The sequence below is a fragment of the Leptinotarsa decemlineata genome, unplaced genomic scaffold, assembly GCF_025532065.1.
Source record: "Leptinotarsa decemlineata unplaced genomic scaffold, Ldec_3_MD MMD2_tig00026314_RagTag_RagTag, whole genome shotgun sequence".
Taxonomy (NCBI): domain Eukaryota; kingdom Metazoa; phylum Arthropoda; class Insecta; order Coleoptera; family Chrysomelidae; genus Leptinotarsa; species Leptinotarsa decemlineata.
Genome location: NW_027412684.1, coordinates 15,822,078 through 15,838,093, shown reverse-complemented (window position 1 = coordinate 15,838,093; position 16,016 = coordinate 15,822,078). Strand labels below are relative to the sequence as shown.

Below are 16,016 nucleotides of genomic sequence, written 5' to 3'. Positions count from 1 at the left end.
GATGTCTCAAGGCGAAGAATATTAAATCTTTCAAACCAAAATTTTTACACACACTTCAAGAAGGCGACGAAGCAAGACGCCTGGAATATTGTTTCTGGGCCCAAGAGAATATTTAAACAATAGAAATTTCCTGAAGAATATTTTATATATCGACGAAGCCACTTTCACTACAAATGGAGTAGTGTCATCACAGAATTGTCGCTATTGGGTAAAAAACTGTAAAAGCCAGTATTCCTAAAAAATCAACGTATGGAGTGGGATATTGAACGAACGAATTATTGGTCCTTTCTTTTCTGAGGAAAACTTTAATGCGCAGAGGTTTCTAGAATTTTTAAACACAGAGTTTTGGGATGCTATTCACGAGCTGCCAATCAATGAACGATCAAATTCAATTTTCCAGTTAGATGGGTGTTCAGTTCATTATGCCAGAACTGTGAGGTAATGGCTTAACGAACATTTCCCAAACCGATGGATAGGCCGTGGTAGTCCCTTTATAGAGTGGCCACCCAGATCTCCAGACCTCACAGTTTTGGACTTTTTTCTTTGGGGACTTCTCACACAAAAGGTTTACAAAAACCGCTCAAGAGATAGAAATGAACTTTGTGCAAGAATTCGACAGGTATGTGCAGATATTAGCCCTCAAGAACTAAGGAACGTAATCAGAAACATTCGTAAGCGCTACGACACATGTATCGAAATACGTGGTGGATTAGTAGAGGCTACTAGAATATGAGTTAGAATTAATTGTTGCACTGAATCGAAACATTTCAATAATTAGTTATTAGTTACGTTTATTAAAATTTTTTGCTTCATTGTTAGTTGAATTGTGTGAATGTAATTCCGTTATTTTCATTAAAAATATTTACGCTGTTTTTTTTTTCATCTGGCGGCACTTCATTGTTGAAATCATAAAAGAATGATATATTGTGACTGTTAGCTGTGTGAGTTTTCGAATTTTTGAGTTGTCATAACTTTGTAATTAATGAATATTTTTTCATGAAATTTTGGTCACACCTATTTAGAGGCACTCTGAATCCAGTGGCGTAGTGATTTCTTCAATAAAAAAAATCGCTAATGAAAAATCCCGATTTTCGACTAAGAAAAAATATCGTAGTATGCCCTGAAACTTTAATAAACATTTCAAATTTTGTCCCAAGGTAGATCTTTCAGTAGTTGACATTAAAAAAAAATTATTAAAATCGATTTACAACTTCAAATTTTAGGGGGGTGTTTCAATTAAAAATGGTTCACCCTGTATATGCAGAAAAGTGGGAGTATATTCAATTTTTTAAAAAGAGGTTTGCATGATTCTCTCTGATTTTTATTTAGCATTGCACGTATGCATTTTTTTTGTACTAGGAATAGTTTTTGTGCTGAAGATGACATGCGCCATAACAAAATTCCATATGATAGTAGGGATTGTATTTCCGCAAAATAATAATTTCTAAGAACATTTATATTAATTACTCTCTGAAGACATCTGATCTGGTAAAGCTCACTATTGAATTTTTTTATTGTTTCACTTATGTGAGATCCCCAATCAAGTGTATCTCTCATAGTTACACCCAGAAATTTAATGGTGTGGCACTTCTCTAGAGTCATTTCCCCTAAATAAATCTCTATATTTTCAGCCGTTCTCTGTTTTGTGTGGTAAATAATGAACTGTGTCTTGCTAGCATTGATATAAAGACTATCAATGGAGAACCATAGAATGATTTTTACCATGAGATCATTGCAAGCTTGTTGATTGAGATCGTGAGATTTTTGTGATACTAATATGGAGAGATCATCAGCGTTTAACGTTAATTTAAAATGTGAGAGGTATTTTACAATGTCTGCTATGTAGATTGAAAATAGAGCTGGAGCAAGAACACTTCCCTGAGGAACTCCAACTTCCACAGGTGCAAGATGAGAGTGGTGAATTGTGTTTCAACCGCTATTCTCATTGCAAGATATTTGTATATACTGATATCTATTTTTGAGAAAAGATTCGAACCAGCTAAGAGCAGATCCCCTGGTACCATAAGACCAAAGCTTGTCAAGTAGTCGATCGTGTGGAACACAATCAAAGGCTTTACTTAAGTCACAATATATGCCTATAGGGCCCTTTTTTTTCTAATTCATTGTGAATGTGTATATATGTATATGTGGTTGCCGTAGATGTAGATTTAGATTTTCTGAATCAATGCTGTTCTCCAGGGATAGTTCTGAACCTTGCAATGAATGAGTTTAGCCTCTTTAGCATACAATATTCAAAAAGTTTGGAAAAAACTGATGTAAGTGATAAGGGTCTATAGTTATTCATTATATTTTTTTCCTTCTTTTTATGGAGTGGAATCACTTTCGCTATTTCGAGAGCGTCGGGAAATATGTCTGTTTCCAGTGAAACAGGCATATTTATTAAGTGAGTTATAGGTTTCACCAAATAATTTTTGAATTACCTATTCTATTATATTGTTAGGTAAGTCATCAGGTCCAGACGAACATTTATTTTTGAGTTTAGAGAATATATTTAGCATTTCTTCCAGCATATGACAAGGTATCACAGAGTAGCCACTCCACCAAGAGATTTTTTAAAAGTACATAAGCTCATACCAGTTATAGATACACCATTTGATAGGTGATAGGGAATGCTGAAAAGTTCGCAATTTCTTGTGATAAAATCAAATCAGGTCGATTGTTTGAAGGTAGTTGACAATGTTTCGTGGTGTATTTCATCAGTTCGAACTTCCATTGTTTAATATAATATAAATTGATCTGAAATCAGGGATTTCAAATCAAATACGTATTTCCTTGTAATTTCAGTTTTTTGTTTTACTAAAATTGTTATTTTCGGTCAATTCGAAATGTGCTACAATACCTAGGAATAATTATGTGTACCCTGGTGTAAGCCCATTTTATACATGCTCAAGATAATGACTATGAATTTGGATATCGGAGACAAGAATATATGAGTGATGTGTATAATGTTTTTGTTGAGAGAATTGACAATTTCTGTATATTTCTAAGAACAAAACCTAGTTTTCCGGAGCCATTGCTCACAGCTGAAACAAAAGTTTTTAATCAAATAATACTCCAAAGTCCTTAACAACCGATACTCTTTTGATGTTCTTATCATCAATATGATAGTCATTTTGGATTATTTGCTCTACTAAAAGTAATACTTTGACATGTTGGAAGTTATGTTATATTTGGTACTTGTGAGTCTTCTACTTATATTTCCTATAAATTCAGTTGAGTGACTCTTCAGTGTCAACAAAAACACATTCGTTTTCAATCGCGTACACCACGATCACGTTAGCAGGTCAGTGTCAACAATACGTTATCCCTGTCGCATATTTTATCAACCAGGCACCTTCGGCAATCAAATTCGGGCTAAATATTTTTTTATTCTACGTCGACTCCTGTGTCTCACGTATAATAAGCAGGACCGGCGCGGGATTCAATAATAATTAGAACGAAGTTGCACTATTGGGTGTTTCAAAAGATTGTCTCATTAGAATATTGTTATTAATATTTCTAATATTTTCAGAATTCTTGACGGCGAGTCTTTTTATTCCAAAGCTCTGTATGTGAACTTCTTAGATCTACATTGTATGTTTCTTCTCAAATATTCCAATTCAATAATATGTCTCTTGGAGGGTCTACTCGACCGTCCACCGCAACCCGCAAGGGTTCATTGTGGCTCACACCTATTCACACTCGACCACAACCAAATAAACCCAGCTTCTTAACGAAGCCGATTAGTTTGTATGGTGAGTGGTTTTTCAGGTCAGATGGACCAAATCAGGTCACCGGGGCAGGAACAAAGTATGTGCTCTGCCGTTTCATCATTTTTCAAACAGAGGCGACACACACTGTCTTCCGATAGTACGAGTCTCTGCATATGATGACTGAAATGACAGTTACCTGTAAGAAGGCCTGTTAGACATCGTAGTTCATCCCTACTGTTGTCCAACAACTGTTTGGTATTAAACTTCAAAGGGATAATAAACGCCTTGGAGTGAGAATCCTGGAAGATTCTGTCAGAAGTCCATACATTTTTTCAAGGAACGGAAGTTGTGAAGCATTGTTTGCAGTGAGTCCCACCTTAAGTTTCTGTCTATGTAGATGCCCAAGTATTTGATTTCTCTCAGGGAATCTATTTTTATTGTTTTTCCTTGTTCGCCGACATCAAGAGATTCAAATAGACAATCATTGGATAGATTGCAGCTAAAAGGAAGAAAATTAGTTTTTTCCAGATTCATTGTCAGGAGCCTTTGGTCAAACCATTTTTTGAGCAAGTGGAAATCTGTTTCTACGTTCTTTTTCAAATCAAGCCAAGTGTCTGCCTCATAGAATATCGCAGTATCGTCTGCGTATCCAATTATTTTCCCAACGCTGTCCAAATTGAATAATTCATTTAGATATGAATTGAAAAGCAGAGGACCCAGTACTGTACCTTGTGGGTACAATAGATTGATCTATATATCCATCAGGAGATGACTAAAACTAATTTTTGTCATCTCCTGGAGATGCTAACTTGGTTAGCATGTAAGAAAACTCACTAGATTTCAAGCCCTACAACCATTTACCATTTGATATCACATATTTCAGCACACCCATTTTCAAAAAGAGAGTTCAAGTATACCTTTCAAAAACTTGTTTTCATTCACTACAGGACTTCATGAACTCACCCTATATAGAAAATTATCTTTTAAGCTTTTGTTTCTAATTTGAACGTTATCCTGTTTCTTAGTTTTCCAATTCTGTATAAGAGACGTGTACCCACTTGCTTTCATTACTAGATACGGAAATTAACGATATAGAATTTTTTGCCACTACAAAAAAATCCGAAGCTTTTGTTGTGGATAATATATTATCATCAAAAACAATTTTTATGTCTGACCGTGAAGTTTGGTTGATTTTCAGAATACTCTTTCCATACCCTAACTTCGTAAAGTCCATATAAGTATTCCATGTTCTTGCAAATTTTACCACTTAATACAAAAAATTAAAAAATTCAAATCACATTTTCGGTCCGCTTTTTCTAAAACCAACCCTGGCAAACAATTGTTTATCGTATAAATACCGCTGGTACAGTTTTGATAAGCATCAGTTAATTGTTCGGTATCTTCAGCTGACAATCTCCCAGAAGAAATGAAGGTATGTTAATGAACTTACTACCGGTGAGTTGCTGACTGGTATAAATTAATAGTGATGAGGTTCAACAAGGCATACGAATCCTTGCTTCGTTGCGGCAATGTCAAAAAAAGATTCGTATGTGGCAGGTGAAAATGATGGGTTGTACGACAAGATTGATGTAGGTGGAATATTTCAGAGTATTATGAAAAGTGGAGTTTTATGGAGTTTTAGTTTTATGGATTCAGGGTAGATAGGGTCAAAGTTTGATTAGGAGTTTTCAGTCACTAGATGGAGGAGTGGAAAGAAATAGATATTATAACTATTATATTCTAGATTTTGGAGGAGTCATAATCAAATTGCGTTATTTTATAGTCCTTCGTAGCAGTTGTCCTCTTCGTGGTGTCTATTGTAGCGACAGAGCCGCAGAGTGGAGGATACCAATCAAACCAAGCTTCTTCGAATAGCCCTTACGCTCCAAGTGGATGGAGACCTAATGGTCCTGCATTTCGTTTACCTGATCGACTTCAGAAATCTCAAGGTAATTTCCAAACGCCAAATAAACCTTTTCCGAAACTACATTCGAATTGTACTCGTCTGTTTTTCAGCTCCACCTGCAGCATACGGTCCACCTCAACAGGAATATGGACCCCCAGATAATGAAGTGACAACAACAGAAGCAGCAACAACAACTGAAGCTGCATTTGAGCAAGCCACTGAACTATCTGAGGTAAGATTTGAATGATGTTGATCTTTGAAAATATCAACAAATTTCATTTAAACGATACATAAAGTATATGGTAACAAGTTTGGGAAATTCTGTTCATTTTAACTGTTGTTGAATAATCCCGGAAATTTCAACTGATTTTTCCTTGGGGGACTCTTGGCAATATTTTTTTCCATCTTCATTAAATAGTAAATTTATTTTTCAATAATATTCTATAGATTATGACAAGAGTAGAGTTAACTGAATTCCACACTTCAACTTTGGTGATATGAGAGAAATAATAAGTCTATTATACTATTATAGCAATCGTCAAATAGCCAGTAGAGCATTAAATACCTTAAGCTATAGATATAGATATAGACTTCTCTTCGTGGAAACAGTTTGTTAAAACCAATTTATAAAAGTGCCAAAAAAGGTAAATTCTTAGTGAGTCAGAAGCTATCACGGGGATTTGGAAACTGTTATAATCAAAGAAAAATATGGTTTTTGTCGCTAAAAATTCACCTTAACCAACGTATATCACGTACATCATGAATATGACATCATAAAAGCTCCAGATTGACGATGTACACCCATACTTTCTCAAAGCTTTTAATATAGTCAACTATCATTTTTTAGTTGCTTGCAAAAGCAAATGAAATTGGGAAAAAATGATTTGATATAGGCTCATCACTATTCAATCTTTCCGCAAACGACCTTAATCATTTGCAATAATTGATTGAATGTTCGAAGTATTTGTGACACTAAGATTTTCCAGTTCTAGTTGAATAATTTCATTAAAAACAACTTGCTGTTATAAAATAACATAATTATCTTGTTGACTTTACTCATAAAAATCAATATTACCGCATCAAAGTGATCAATAGGTATCACAGATTTTGAAGTTACACATTCGATAGTAAAATAACCTTCAAATGTCACATAAACAAAATGCAGAGCTCATTAAATGTTAGGTTATTTGCGCAGATGGAGCTTGTAAATTTTGTTAGGAAAATATTTTGTGCTGTAGACTATAAATTATGTTTTGTGTTATTAATACCTAAGCTTACATATATGCACTGTTTTGATAGGGCCTCATTTTATGAACTTACACGTTGGATACATAAATAAATGAATAAATAAGGTTGCCGAAGTGGTAAGATGCTAAATTGCACAGCTCCCGCTTTTTTCGTTGTTCAGATTTCTCATTTGCCTTCTCCAAATAATAGCTGAAACTATATATCAGCACTGAATAAAATTCCACTCATATTTCTGTTTTCAACTCAGAAATGAACTCTTCACGTTGCAGGCGGAAAACATAAAGCAAGCCCCTCGCAGCGAGAAAATCCAGTCTGCCAAAACTGAGATTGTACCAGCCCAACCCAATCCCGTGTATGTGGTAATTCCTCAGACCCAACAAGTGATTTTCAGCTCTCCGTTAAGAGCCATCAACCCTAGCCTGGTTACTGTTAACCGCCCAGAGAAACTCGTCGAGGTGGCCGACCCTTCCCCGGTACCAGTTCAAGCAGTCCCAGCACTGGCGAAAATTCAGGCTGCTCCTGCTCCAGTGCTGGTCGAACAATATCCCCAGGCAGTGCAGTACCAACAGATTCAGGCGTTTCCCTTAGATAATTACGCTTCCTTTATCTCAAGGACATCAGTTGTTTCGCCATATAGCTCGTCATTCGTCCAGATTTATCAATAATGAATTTCATTGGTAATTATTCATTTGATGATTTAATATTCATGTAAATATTATCGATATATGTATATTAATTGTTGAGTTATGCCATGAGTAATCGGTTTGAAAAAACAATTATATTAAGTATATTTCATTTCACACAAAAACTAATGATAATTGTTTTTGAAAGGTATTAATAGTTAATAACTGAACATTAAATGTATGACAGATATATATTTCTTTTAATTGAGAAACATCTTCAAGTTTATGATAGACTAGACTGTCTTGGACAACTTGGTGCCGCATTTAAAACATATTTTGAATTTTTTTATATTAATGTTTCTGTGAAGAATTTGACCTTCTCAATCAAAAGTCAGTAAAAATTGGTGTTACAAAAGGTCACGATCGATTAGATATTGATAAAAGATAATTTTGTCAACTGAGAGTTTATGTCATAGTCATGTTTCAAGTGTACTGTTAAAGAAAACATGCGAAGCAATTAAATATAGTAAAAATACAATTTTCTCATATTGAACCCAAGTTATTCTTCACCAAAAAACAAAACTCAATAAGTAAATCCCTTTATATCTACTGAAACAATGTTAGATACTGCTGTAATAAACTCGTATATACTGAACACCAGCACAGTATTAGAAATATCAGCTGAAATGTTGCTATTGGAGTAGTTTACATTGTTTCGTGATTTCCAAACAAACCAGTCTTTGAAAGTATTTCTAGTTTGTTCATAGTCGCTTGTTTCATCTTTGACCACCAAACAAATGAAGCATAATTATGTTATGACGGGATAGATCATAATCAATACATTATGCCTCGTTTCAATCACTATATAGTTCCTTAGGTACGTTTTATTACTATCAATGCTACCTTCGCCTTTTTTATCCTATCCATGGTCAGCCCTTTGGTACCCTTCAAACAGGAGCTCAAAAACTAAGCATTCGGTTTACCATGATTCATAATGAAGCTGTTAAATTGTTAAGCTGTTGAATTGAAAATATATCTAGGAAGAATTGTCTGGTAGAAAAGAAAGTAGTTGATTGGGAGAAGATTGACTGGGCTGTAAACTCCTTTTAACCGGCAATACTGCGAAAAAGACAGAAATTTATGTTTACAATATTGTGTGGGAACCCCAGAGCAGATTTGATTCTGAGATACATTTCCAAAACGTGAAAACTAATCAGGACTACCTTCATTCCAAGTCATAGGAAAATCAGATAGGATTCGGAATGAGTCAGTATCGAGTAAATTACTTCGAAAATATTCGAGAAACTTCTTGAAGGATCGCTGGTCAACAGACCACTGTCATATTATATGAAAAACAGCTTATGTCGGATTACAGAAACAGCAGAATATACTTACAAAAACATATGAGTTTCATATGTTTTTGTAAGCATATGTTGCCACCTAAGTTTCCACATATGTTTCCACCTAAGGCTTGTTTCGATTCCTTGTTCTCAAGGAATCAAAGCAAGCCTTAGGTGGAAGGACTCCATGTTCAGAGGGGTGGCAGGAAAATTTGGGATAAGAACCGCAACAATCAATACGGCTGTAGTGCTCTTCGAAGACTTGAAAGAAATGAAATATTCAGGCGCGGCTCCTGAGCATCAAATTGAGCCTCAAAATTCATCAAAAACCACATATTAACATTCGAAGAAATCCTTCGCATGCCCAACGGACTTGATAAGCCTCTCTTCAACAAAGAAATACTATTCATACTTGAAACAGATCGCTCGAGGATTCCGATCGTTTCCTAATCTTTCCGATAACACATCAAACAGTAGAGAGACGCCAAAGAAAATCAAGAACCAAATTGGTCGTTAGTATATATATAGAGGGTCTGGCCGCCCAGTGGCGGATCCAGAATAATCTCAATGGGGGCACGATCAAGAAAATAGATGAGATTATTTCTGATGTTTCAAATTCAACTGCATCAAGGGTTGATAGAATTTTCTAGTCATTCCAAGTCAGAAATTTTCATCTGTAGTACTACTCATGTTTGAATTATTTCCGGAAATATTTTTGAGGTCAGGAGTATGACAAAAATACGCATCTTGAAATATGCTGGTGTGAAAATTCCAATTGAATGTACACAGAAATATGGGCTGAAATCATGGTTTATAGTAGTGAAAAGTGAAAGAAATACGCTTTCCATTACAACCAGCGTATTGGTCATCTCAAATGAGAATCTCTAATAACAGATGTTACTGAAACCAGAGTGAGTACCTGTATACAGGTACATGTTATCAAAAAGATTAGTGATGGATGCAATTAGATGGGAAAAGAATTGGGTTGAGCACAGCAGTAAAATCTATGCAAGAAATGGCTACTTGAAAACTGCTAAACATATGAAAACACATCTGAGAACATTAAACTGTAGGTCCACATCGATTTGGACAATTTTGGTATCATTTAAAAAAATGAAATAGAAATGTCAGGGACAACCGAATTACATGGCGCTACGAATAGGGTTGACGTGAAGATATTCTTGCTATCACAAAAGTTTTCTATTTTATAGGAAAAAGACTTTAAATTTTTTGACTGTGCACAACCCAAAATAACGAACAGTTACTCAAGTTAATGATGTTATTAACGATGGTAGTCAGGGACGGATTTTATAAAGGTAGAGAGTGAATGTTAGAACCTTGATTGTTACAACAAAGAATGTAAGATATGTGTTTGAACATGGTCTATATTAATGTTCTTTGCATATTTCCTTTTGGAATTTTTTGGAAAAAAGATTTTTGGATTTCTGCTGCCCAATCATTCAACAAATGATCTGGGAAACTTTCAAAGATAGTTTAATAGAAAATAACTACAATAAAAATTCATTATGAAAATATGTAGATCATACATAGACGTTTCTATGAGATACAAACTGGAAGAAAAACCCTTTCGAAACAATTACTTGCAGGAACATTGATTCACACGAAAATCACTTTTTTATATTCAGTTTGTACATTTGTTATGAATATGAAACAAAATCATTCATACCAACGCTACATAACGTAATATATGAAAGATTATTGATATAAAATTTCACTAGCATGGAACAATATCATTCCCAATTGTATTTTTAAAAGTTTTGGTACAAAACATTTTGGGAAAGAAAGTTTTTGGCTTTCTACTACTCCATCTGATACAAAAAAAGGGATGAGAGAATCTTCCAAAGAAAGAAAGGAAGTAATCAATTTGAAACTCCTAAATATATAACCCCTTCAATTCAAATAAGTTTCCTCTTGGCTGGGATTAAATCAAATAGGTGAATGAATGTCATTACGATGTCATCGATGACATAAGTAGATCAAGCTTATTCCGTGACATCCAAAATCGTAATTTATGAATGAACTGTGTGTATTTTCTATAATGTTATCCAATTTGGTACTGAAGAGCCTTAGGGCAAGTGTCTTAAGGCGAAACATCGGTGTATACCAGTGAGGGTGACAGTGTTCTATGTGAGTACAATTTATTACCATTCATTCAAAGTAGAACTCATGTGAATGGTATCTGATTCTTATTCCACAACAAATGTTTGAAATACAAACCGAGTAGAGAAAAGTATCTTCTGTATAATTCAGTGTTCATATAGAAGTATTTGTTTCGAAAGAATTATTTTCTTTCGTGTAATTCAATGTTTATATGAAAGTAGCTGTTTCAGGAGGACTTTCTTTCAGTTTGTGTCTGAAAGTTACTTCTTTGCATGATCTACACATTCATGTATAGAGTTTCAAATTGATTACTTCCTTCCTTTCTTTGGAAGATTCTCTCATCACTTTTTTATATCAGATGGAGTAGTAGAAAGCCAAAAACTTTCTTTCCCAAAAAAATTAATCACTCCTAAAAAATATAACCCCTTCAATTCAAAACATTTTGTTTTCACCTCACTAGCACCATATTTTTTCATGCTATCACTGTTTTATATCACTGGAAGAGACAACTCTACTCATATTACGAATGATACATCTTACATTCACACGATTAGTGAAATCAATACCAGCCATAGTCCTATGGCTGGTAGGTATATTAGTTTTTGGAAGAAAAAAATCTTTCTGGCGTTCTAATTCTCCATCATTGAACAAACTTTTGAAGAAATTTCCAAGGAAGGTAAGAAAGAAAAGAAATACAATTAACAAATCGTCGATCTGTGTATAATCTGAATATCTTCATAAAGAGTTTTTATCGCAGTTATTTTCTTCGAAAGTTTCTCACATTGTTCGTTAAATGATGAAAAACTAGAAAGCAAAAAGCTTCTTAAATAATCATCTTTTCAATTCAAAATATTTTGGAATGTTCCGAGAATACATATTTTTGCATGGAGTCCCCGCTGAGTCGCCGAAGAAGTACCATGGCCCCCTCTTATACCCACCACTGTGGCCCCCGTTCCCCGCGAATTACCGCTGTTTACCGCCGCAATCCGCGCCCGTTTCGCATCAAAAGCCGGAGAGAGGTTTGCGGTAATCCTGATCCGGCCCGGGCGCCACTTTGTTACAGTGTATCAGGTCTGGGCTGCAAGTGACACATTCGTTAAAAATGCGAACGGGCCGCAGGACACGCGCTAATTGGTTACGTTTCGAACAACGTCCGGCAACGATTCAATTTCGGCCGCAAACGGCTTTAATCAAATTATTACGCATTAATTAAAATTTCATTCGATGCGTCCGTTCGAACGAAGCTATGCTTTGTTGTGCCATTGCGCTGATGTTATAATGCTCACGTTTAATTTCCGCTATTTTTTTTGGCATCGCAATTACCGCCGTTTCATTTTTAGTCATGAATATTTCAGTGATTTCATGCCGCGGAAACGGTGGGTTGTCCGTGGGGAATTTTAACGATTTCATTGGTTGCTGGAGATGAGCATATTGTTGCGAATCATCCGTAAATTGCGGTTATTATGTGGTCAATAAATACCGTCATTTGATCAATTCATTTGGAAGTTATAACATTTTTGATCATCAGCGTTCGTGCACAATTTGATCTAGTAAACGTTCGTGAAACTTCAGAGCTGGGTTCATAAACGTACCCAGTGTTTCTCATTCACTTAATTATACCCTACTATACTTTGTATACTTGCAGTGAGTGAGTTTCTCAAAGATCGTACTTGACCTTGGCTGGAATTATAAAGTTGTATTGAAGGATCCAAGAGATTTCATTGAAATTCCTAAAAAAACTTCAAGGTTTGTAGATCGTTTGACGCATATTTTGAAGAAGACCAAGAAAATGTTGCAACTCTTCACAGAGCAATAAGTAAACTGTGAATATTTAGTTAGCTTTTTCAGAGACTTATATATATACCCCGTGGGTGGGGCTACCTATCGGGCGCGTCCCCAGGTGGGGGATAGAGGAACGGCCAGGGGACTGGAGGCCCTGTCTGGGAAGCCAATGAGGCCTTACAGACGGGGTCGCCTGACCCCTGGTCAGTGGCAGAAATAAGTAGGGTGAGGGGAACTAAAACCCTCCAAAAGCCTTTGCTAAACATGCCACCGTGGACCATCCTACCCAAGCTAAAGAGTAAGGAATCGGGTCGACAGCTGAATGGCCGCAGGGTGATATGCGGTCACGAATGATTCCCTTGGGGAACTGCGCGAAACCCCATTGTAATCAGCCTACCTCTGGTAATGCGGGGTTCTGCCAGAGGTGACCAACTCTTCCCTTGCTACTCGTGGGAACACACATATAGGAAACAACACAAAAACAGAAACAACAAACACAAAAACCAATCCCGAGGCTGGGAATGAACAGCGGTGGCTGGGAATGAACAGAAATCTCCACCCCAATCTACCGCTTGAAATGAGGCTGGACATAGCAGATTACCTACAACAGGAAAGTCACTTCCTGCGGCGGGTGCCAAGAGCTCTGCCTTAAATAAAGGCAGGGAAACGGCTGCCCTGCAGGAAAGCTCCCTCACTTGTGTGCACCTCCAAGAAGGGAACCCCAAGAATGTTGAAGAAGCCGCGTAACGACAGTAATATCGCAGCACCTTCTGAAACCTTCGCGGAGGCCGCCGTGAGACACCTCAAGGTTGCCAAAGAGAGTGTGTGTTCGGCGAGTCTTGGCCTACACCTGCCAATATAAAGGATATGTCTCCTAGTGATCTATTCACACGATGGACGATGACCTAGGAAGACAACTCCTCGGGAGGATGTACAATGGGTCACATATGGCCCTACTCTACAGATACCAGAGAGAGCCTTATACTCTTATACACGATCAATTTTTTGCTGATCTTCAGACCAGCGAGTTATTTTTTAAAATTAGTCATGTTTACACGAGCATAAAACATGTTGTTATAACAACCGATATTTCAATATCCATCATCTGGGGCGAGTTCTAAAATTCAGTAAAAATATTCTGATGGATTGTTTCCACTGATAAAATTCGTTCTTGACTACCATCGTTGCTAGTACAACATACTTAACCATATGTGCCAAATTTGTTATTTGAGTTGTCAGACGTTAGATAAAGAAAAAAAAATTGAAAGATATTAGACCAACCTATATCTCTTTCGTCTAATTGTGTACACCACTTGCTTTCTTCTTGTCAAGTCAAGCATGCCGAGGTTTTATCCCAATCCACAATCAACCCCATCCACAACGTTATTAAAATGTTTGATAACGTTCGATTCTGATTCTATGGACACTCAATAATAAACTTCATCTATACCGGTCCCAGTAAGATTGATCATAATATTATCTTGTTAAAACTTCTGATACTTATGAACATGGTAGTCTACAACGATTGTTTGCTTTATACATTCATGACATATCTCACCTTGTCACTATAATTGGTTTAAAAAACAAAATAATTTACTGTCACATCAGGAATTCCGCAAAAATCCTGTTTAGAATATATTCATCAAAGATACCAGACTTGACTCTCAAAACAGATTATCCCTGAAACAATATTCTCGGTATTAACTTTCCCAATATTCAATCGATTTCACCTATAATTTGTGTAGAGCCAAATATCGTCAGAGTAAATAAAATTGAAGACATAAAGAGTAAGGCCAATTTACTTCATCTACATAAGCAGTAGGTTTAGTTTCGCTTAGAGCTATATAAAACCTACTATAGCCTTCACAAACTACGTTTAGAAATAGTTGAAAACAGATTCACAAATTGTATCTCGTTCCTCAATTACTCAACATCTAGATACTCTAGAGCAGGGGTCTCCAAACTTTGAAGCCTTCGGGCCATAATGATTTTTTCAGTTTGTTCCAAGGTCCAATTTCTGCCCTTAACTATATTTCTAGACTAGGATAGTCGCAAAGTGCATGACCTAAGCAAACTTACGCTTTCTTTGCATTTCAATTATTATTGTGTATTGTGACACTTAACGACATCAAGTGGCGAGTAGTGGTACTATGTACTATATTTTTCAGCTACCCGCTAGGTGGCATTAGGCGTAATTAAATATTGGGAATTACCTCGTTGGTTCGAGAAAGTTCTCGTTCTAGCTAGTGTATTCCGATCACCTCGAGATGGCAGTAATAATTGCATATAAAAAGGCTAGCGGCGCAACTGCGAGTTAGTCTGCGTAGGAAAGGCGAAGGAAGCGAAACTGTCTATTGTGAAATAAAGTAACACCCTTCAATAAAAGTATTTTGATTTGACTTATTGTTTTTATGTGTGATTTGTTAGTATGGAAAAGAAGCGAAAAATTGACAGTGAATGCAGAACGATCCAAGAAAAATGGAACTTTCAGTATTTTGAACCTTCGATGGAGAAATTTGAAATCTATAACAACTGATGGAGGCAAAAATATGTATGGTAAAAATAAAGGAGTGGTTGCACTTGTGTCAAAGGCTGTAGAAAATGATGGTGGTTCAAAACCATGTGTCTTACATTGTATCATTCATCAACAGTCCTTGTGCAGAAAATGTTTGGATATGTCTGAAGTTCTGAAACCAGTCATATCAGTTGTTAATTTCATCAGATCCACTGGGCTAAATCACCGACAATTCCGCGAGTTTATTCAACAGATTGGAGAAAATGATTTACCATATCATACTGCCGTACGCTGGCTTAGTTGCGGAAAAGTCCTCAAGTGCTTTTTTGAACTTCGAGCAGAGATCGAAATTTGTTTAAATGAGAAGCAGCGCCCTTTTGCCGATTTAGAAAATAGTGAATGGATGTGGAAGTTAGCCTTCTATGTCGATTTGACAAATCATATGAACGAACTGAATTTGAGATTGCAAGGAGAAAATCAGCTTCTCCCTGATTTATACACCAATATCAAATCCTTCAGGCAGAAAATAATACTATTTCAATCGCAATTATGTAAAAAATGTTTCACACATTTTGAAACATGTGAAGTATTCAGCCATGCTACAGAGACTGAATTTCCTGTCAATTTTGCAATCGAAACTTTGAGTGTTTTGAAGATAAATTTTGATACTCGTTTTTCAGATTTTGATGTCATTGCGAATGAAATTAAGCTTTTTCGAAATCCTTTTGATTCTGACATTGAAACCCTGGCTTCGGAAGTCCAAATGGA

The 16,016-nt window shown here is 36.1% G+C and overlaps 2 protein-coding genes across 3 annotated transcripts in view; one reads left to right on the top strand and one right to left on the bottom strand.

Annotated features, from left to right (window-relative positions):
- Ey (eyeless) overlaps nucleotides 1–16,016 on the bottom strand; it is a 124,941-nt gene that overhangs the window by 34,027 nt on the left and 74,898 nt on the right. The window lies entirely within an intron of this gene.
- Nucleotides 4,991–7,899, top strand: LOC111502535 (uncharacterized). 2 transcript variants are annotated; one of them, XM_023156635.2, is made up of 4 exons: nucleotides 4,991–5,145; nucleotides 5,497–5,662; nucleotides 5,730–5,851; nucleotides 7,137–7,894. In XM_023156635.2, the coding sequence occupies exons 1-4, from the start codon at nucleotides 5,140–5,142 to the stop codon at nucleotides 7,530–7,532; spliced, it is 690 nt and encodes a 229-aa protein (XP_023012403.2). In that variant the 5' UTR covers nucleotides 4,991–5,139; the 3' UTR covers nucleotides 7,533–7,894. The 2 variants fall into 2 exon arrangements, with proteins under 2 accessions (XP_023012403.2, XP_074037798.1); XM_074181697.1 differs by lacking the exon at nucleotides 4,991–5,145 and adding an exon at nucleotides 5,202–5,302 and having other exon boundaries at nucleotides 7,137–7,899.

What these genes read in the sequence shown, in the direction of transcription:
- LOC111502535 (XM_074181697.1), top strand. Translation starts at nt 5,243, where the DNA reads ATGTCAAAAAAAGATTCGTATGTGGCAGGTGAAAATGATGGGTTGTAC. An exon ending in GGTTGTACGACAAGATTGAT is followed by an intron (nt 5,303 to 5,496) that starts GTAGGTGGAATA and finishes GTTATTTTATAG; the next exon opens with TCCTTCGTAGCAGTTGTCCT. An exon ending in TCGACTTCAGAAATCTCAAG is followed by an intron (nt 5,663 to 5,729) that starts GTAATTTCCAAA and finishes TCTGTTTTTCAG; the next exon opens with CTCCACCTGCAGCATACGGT.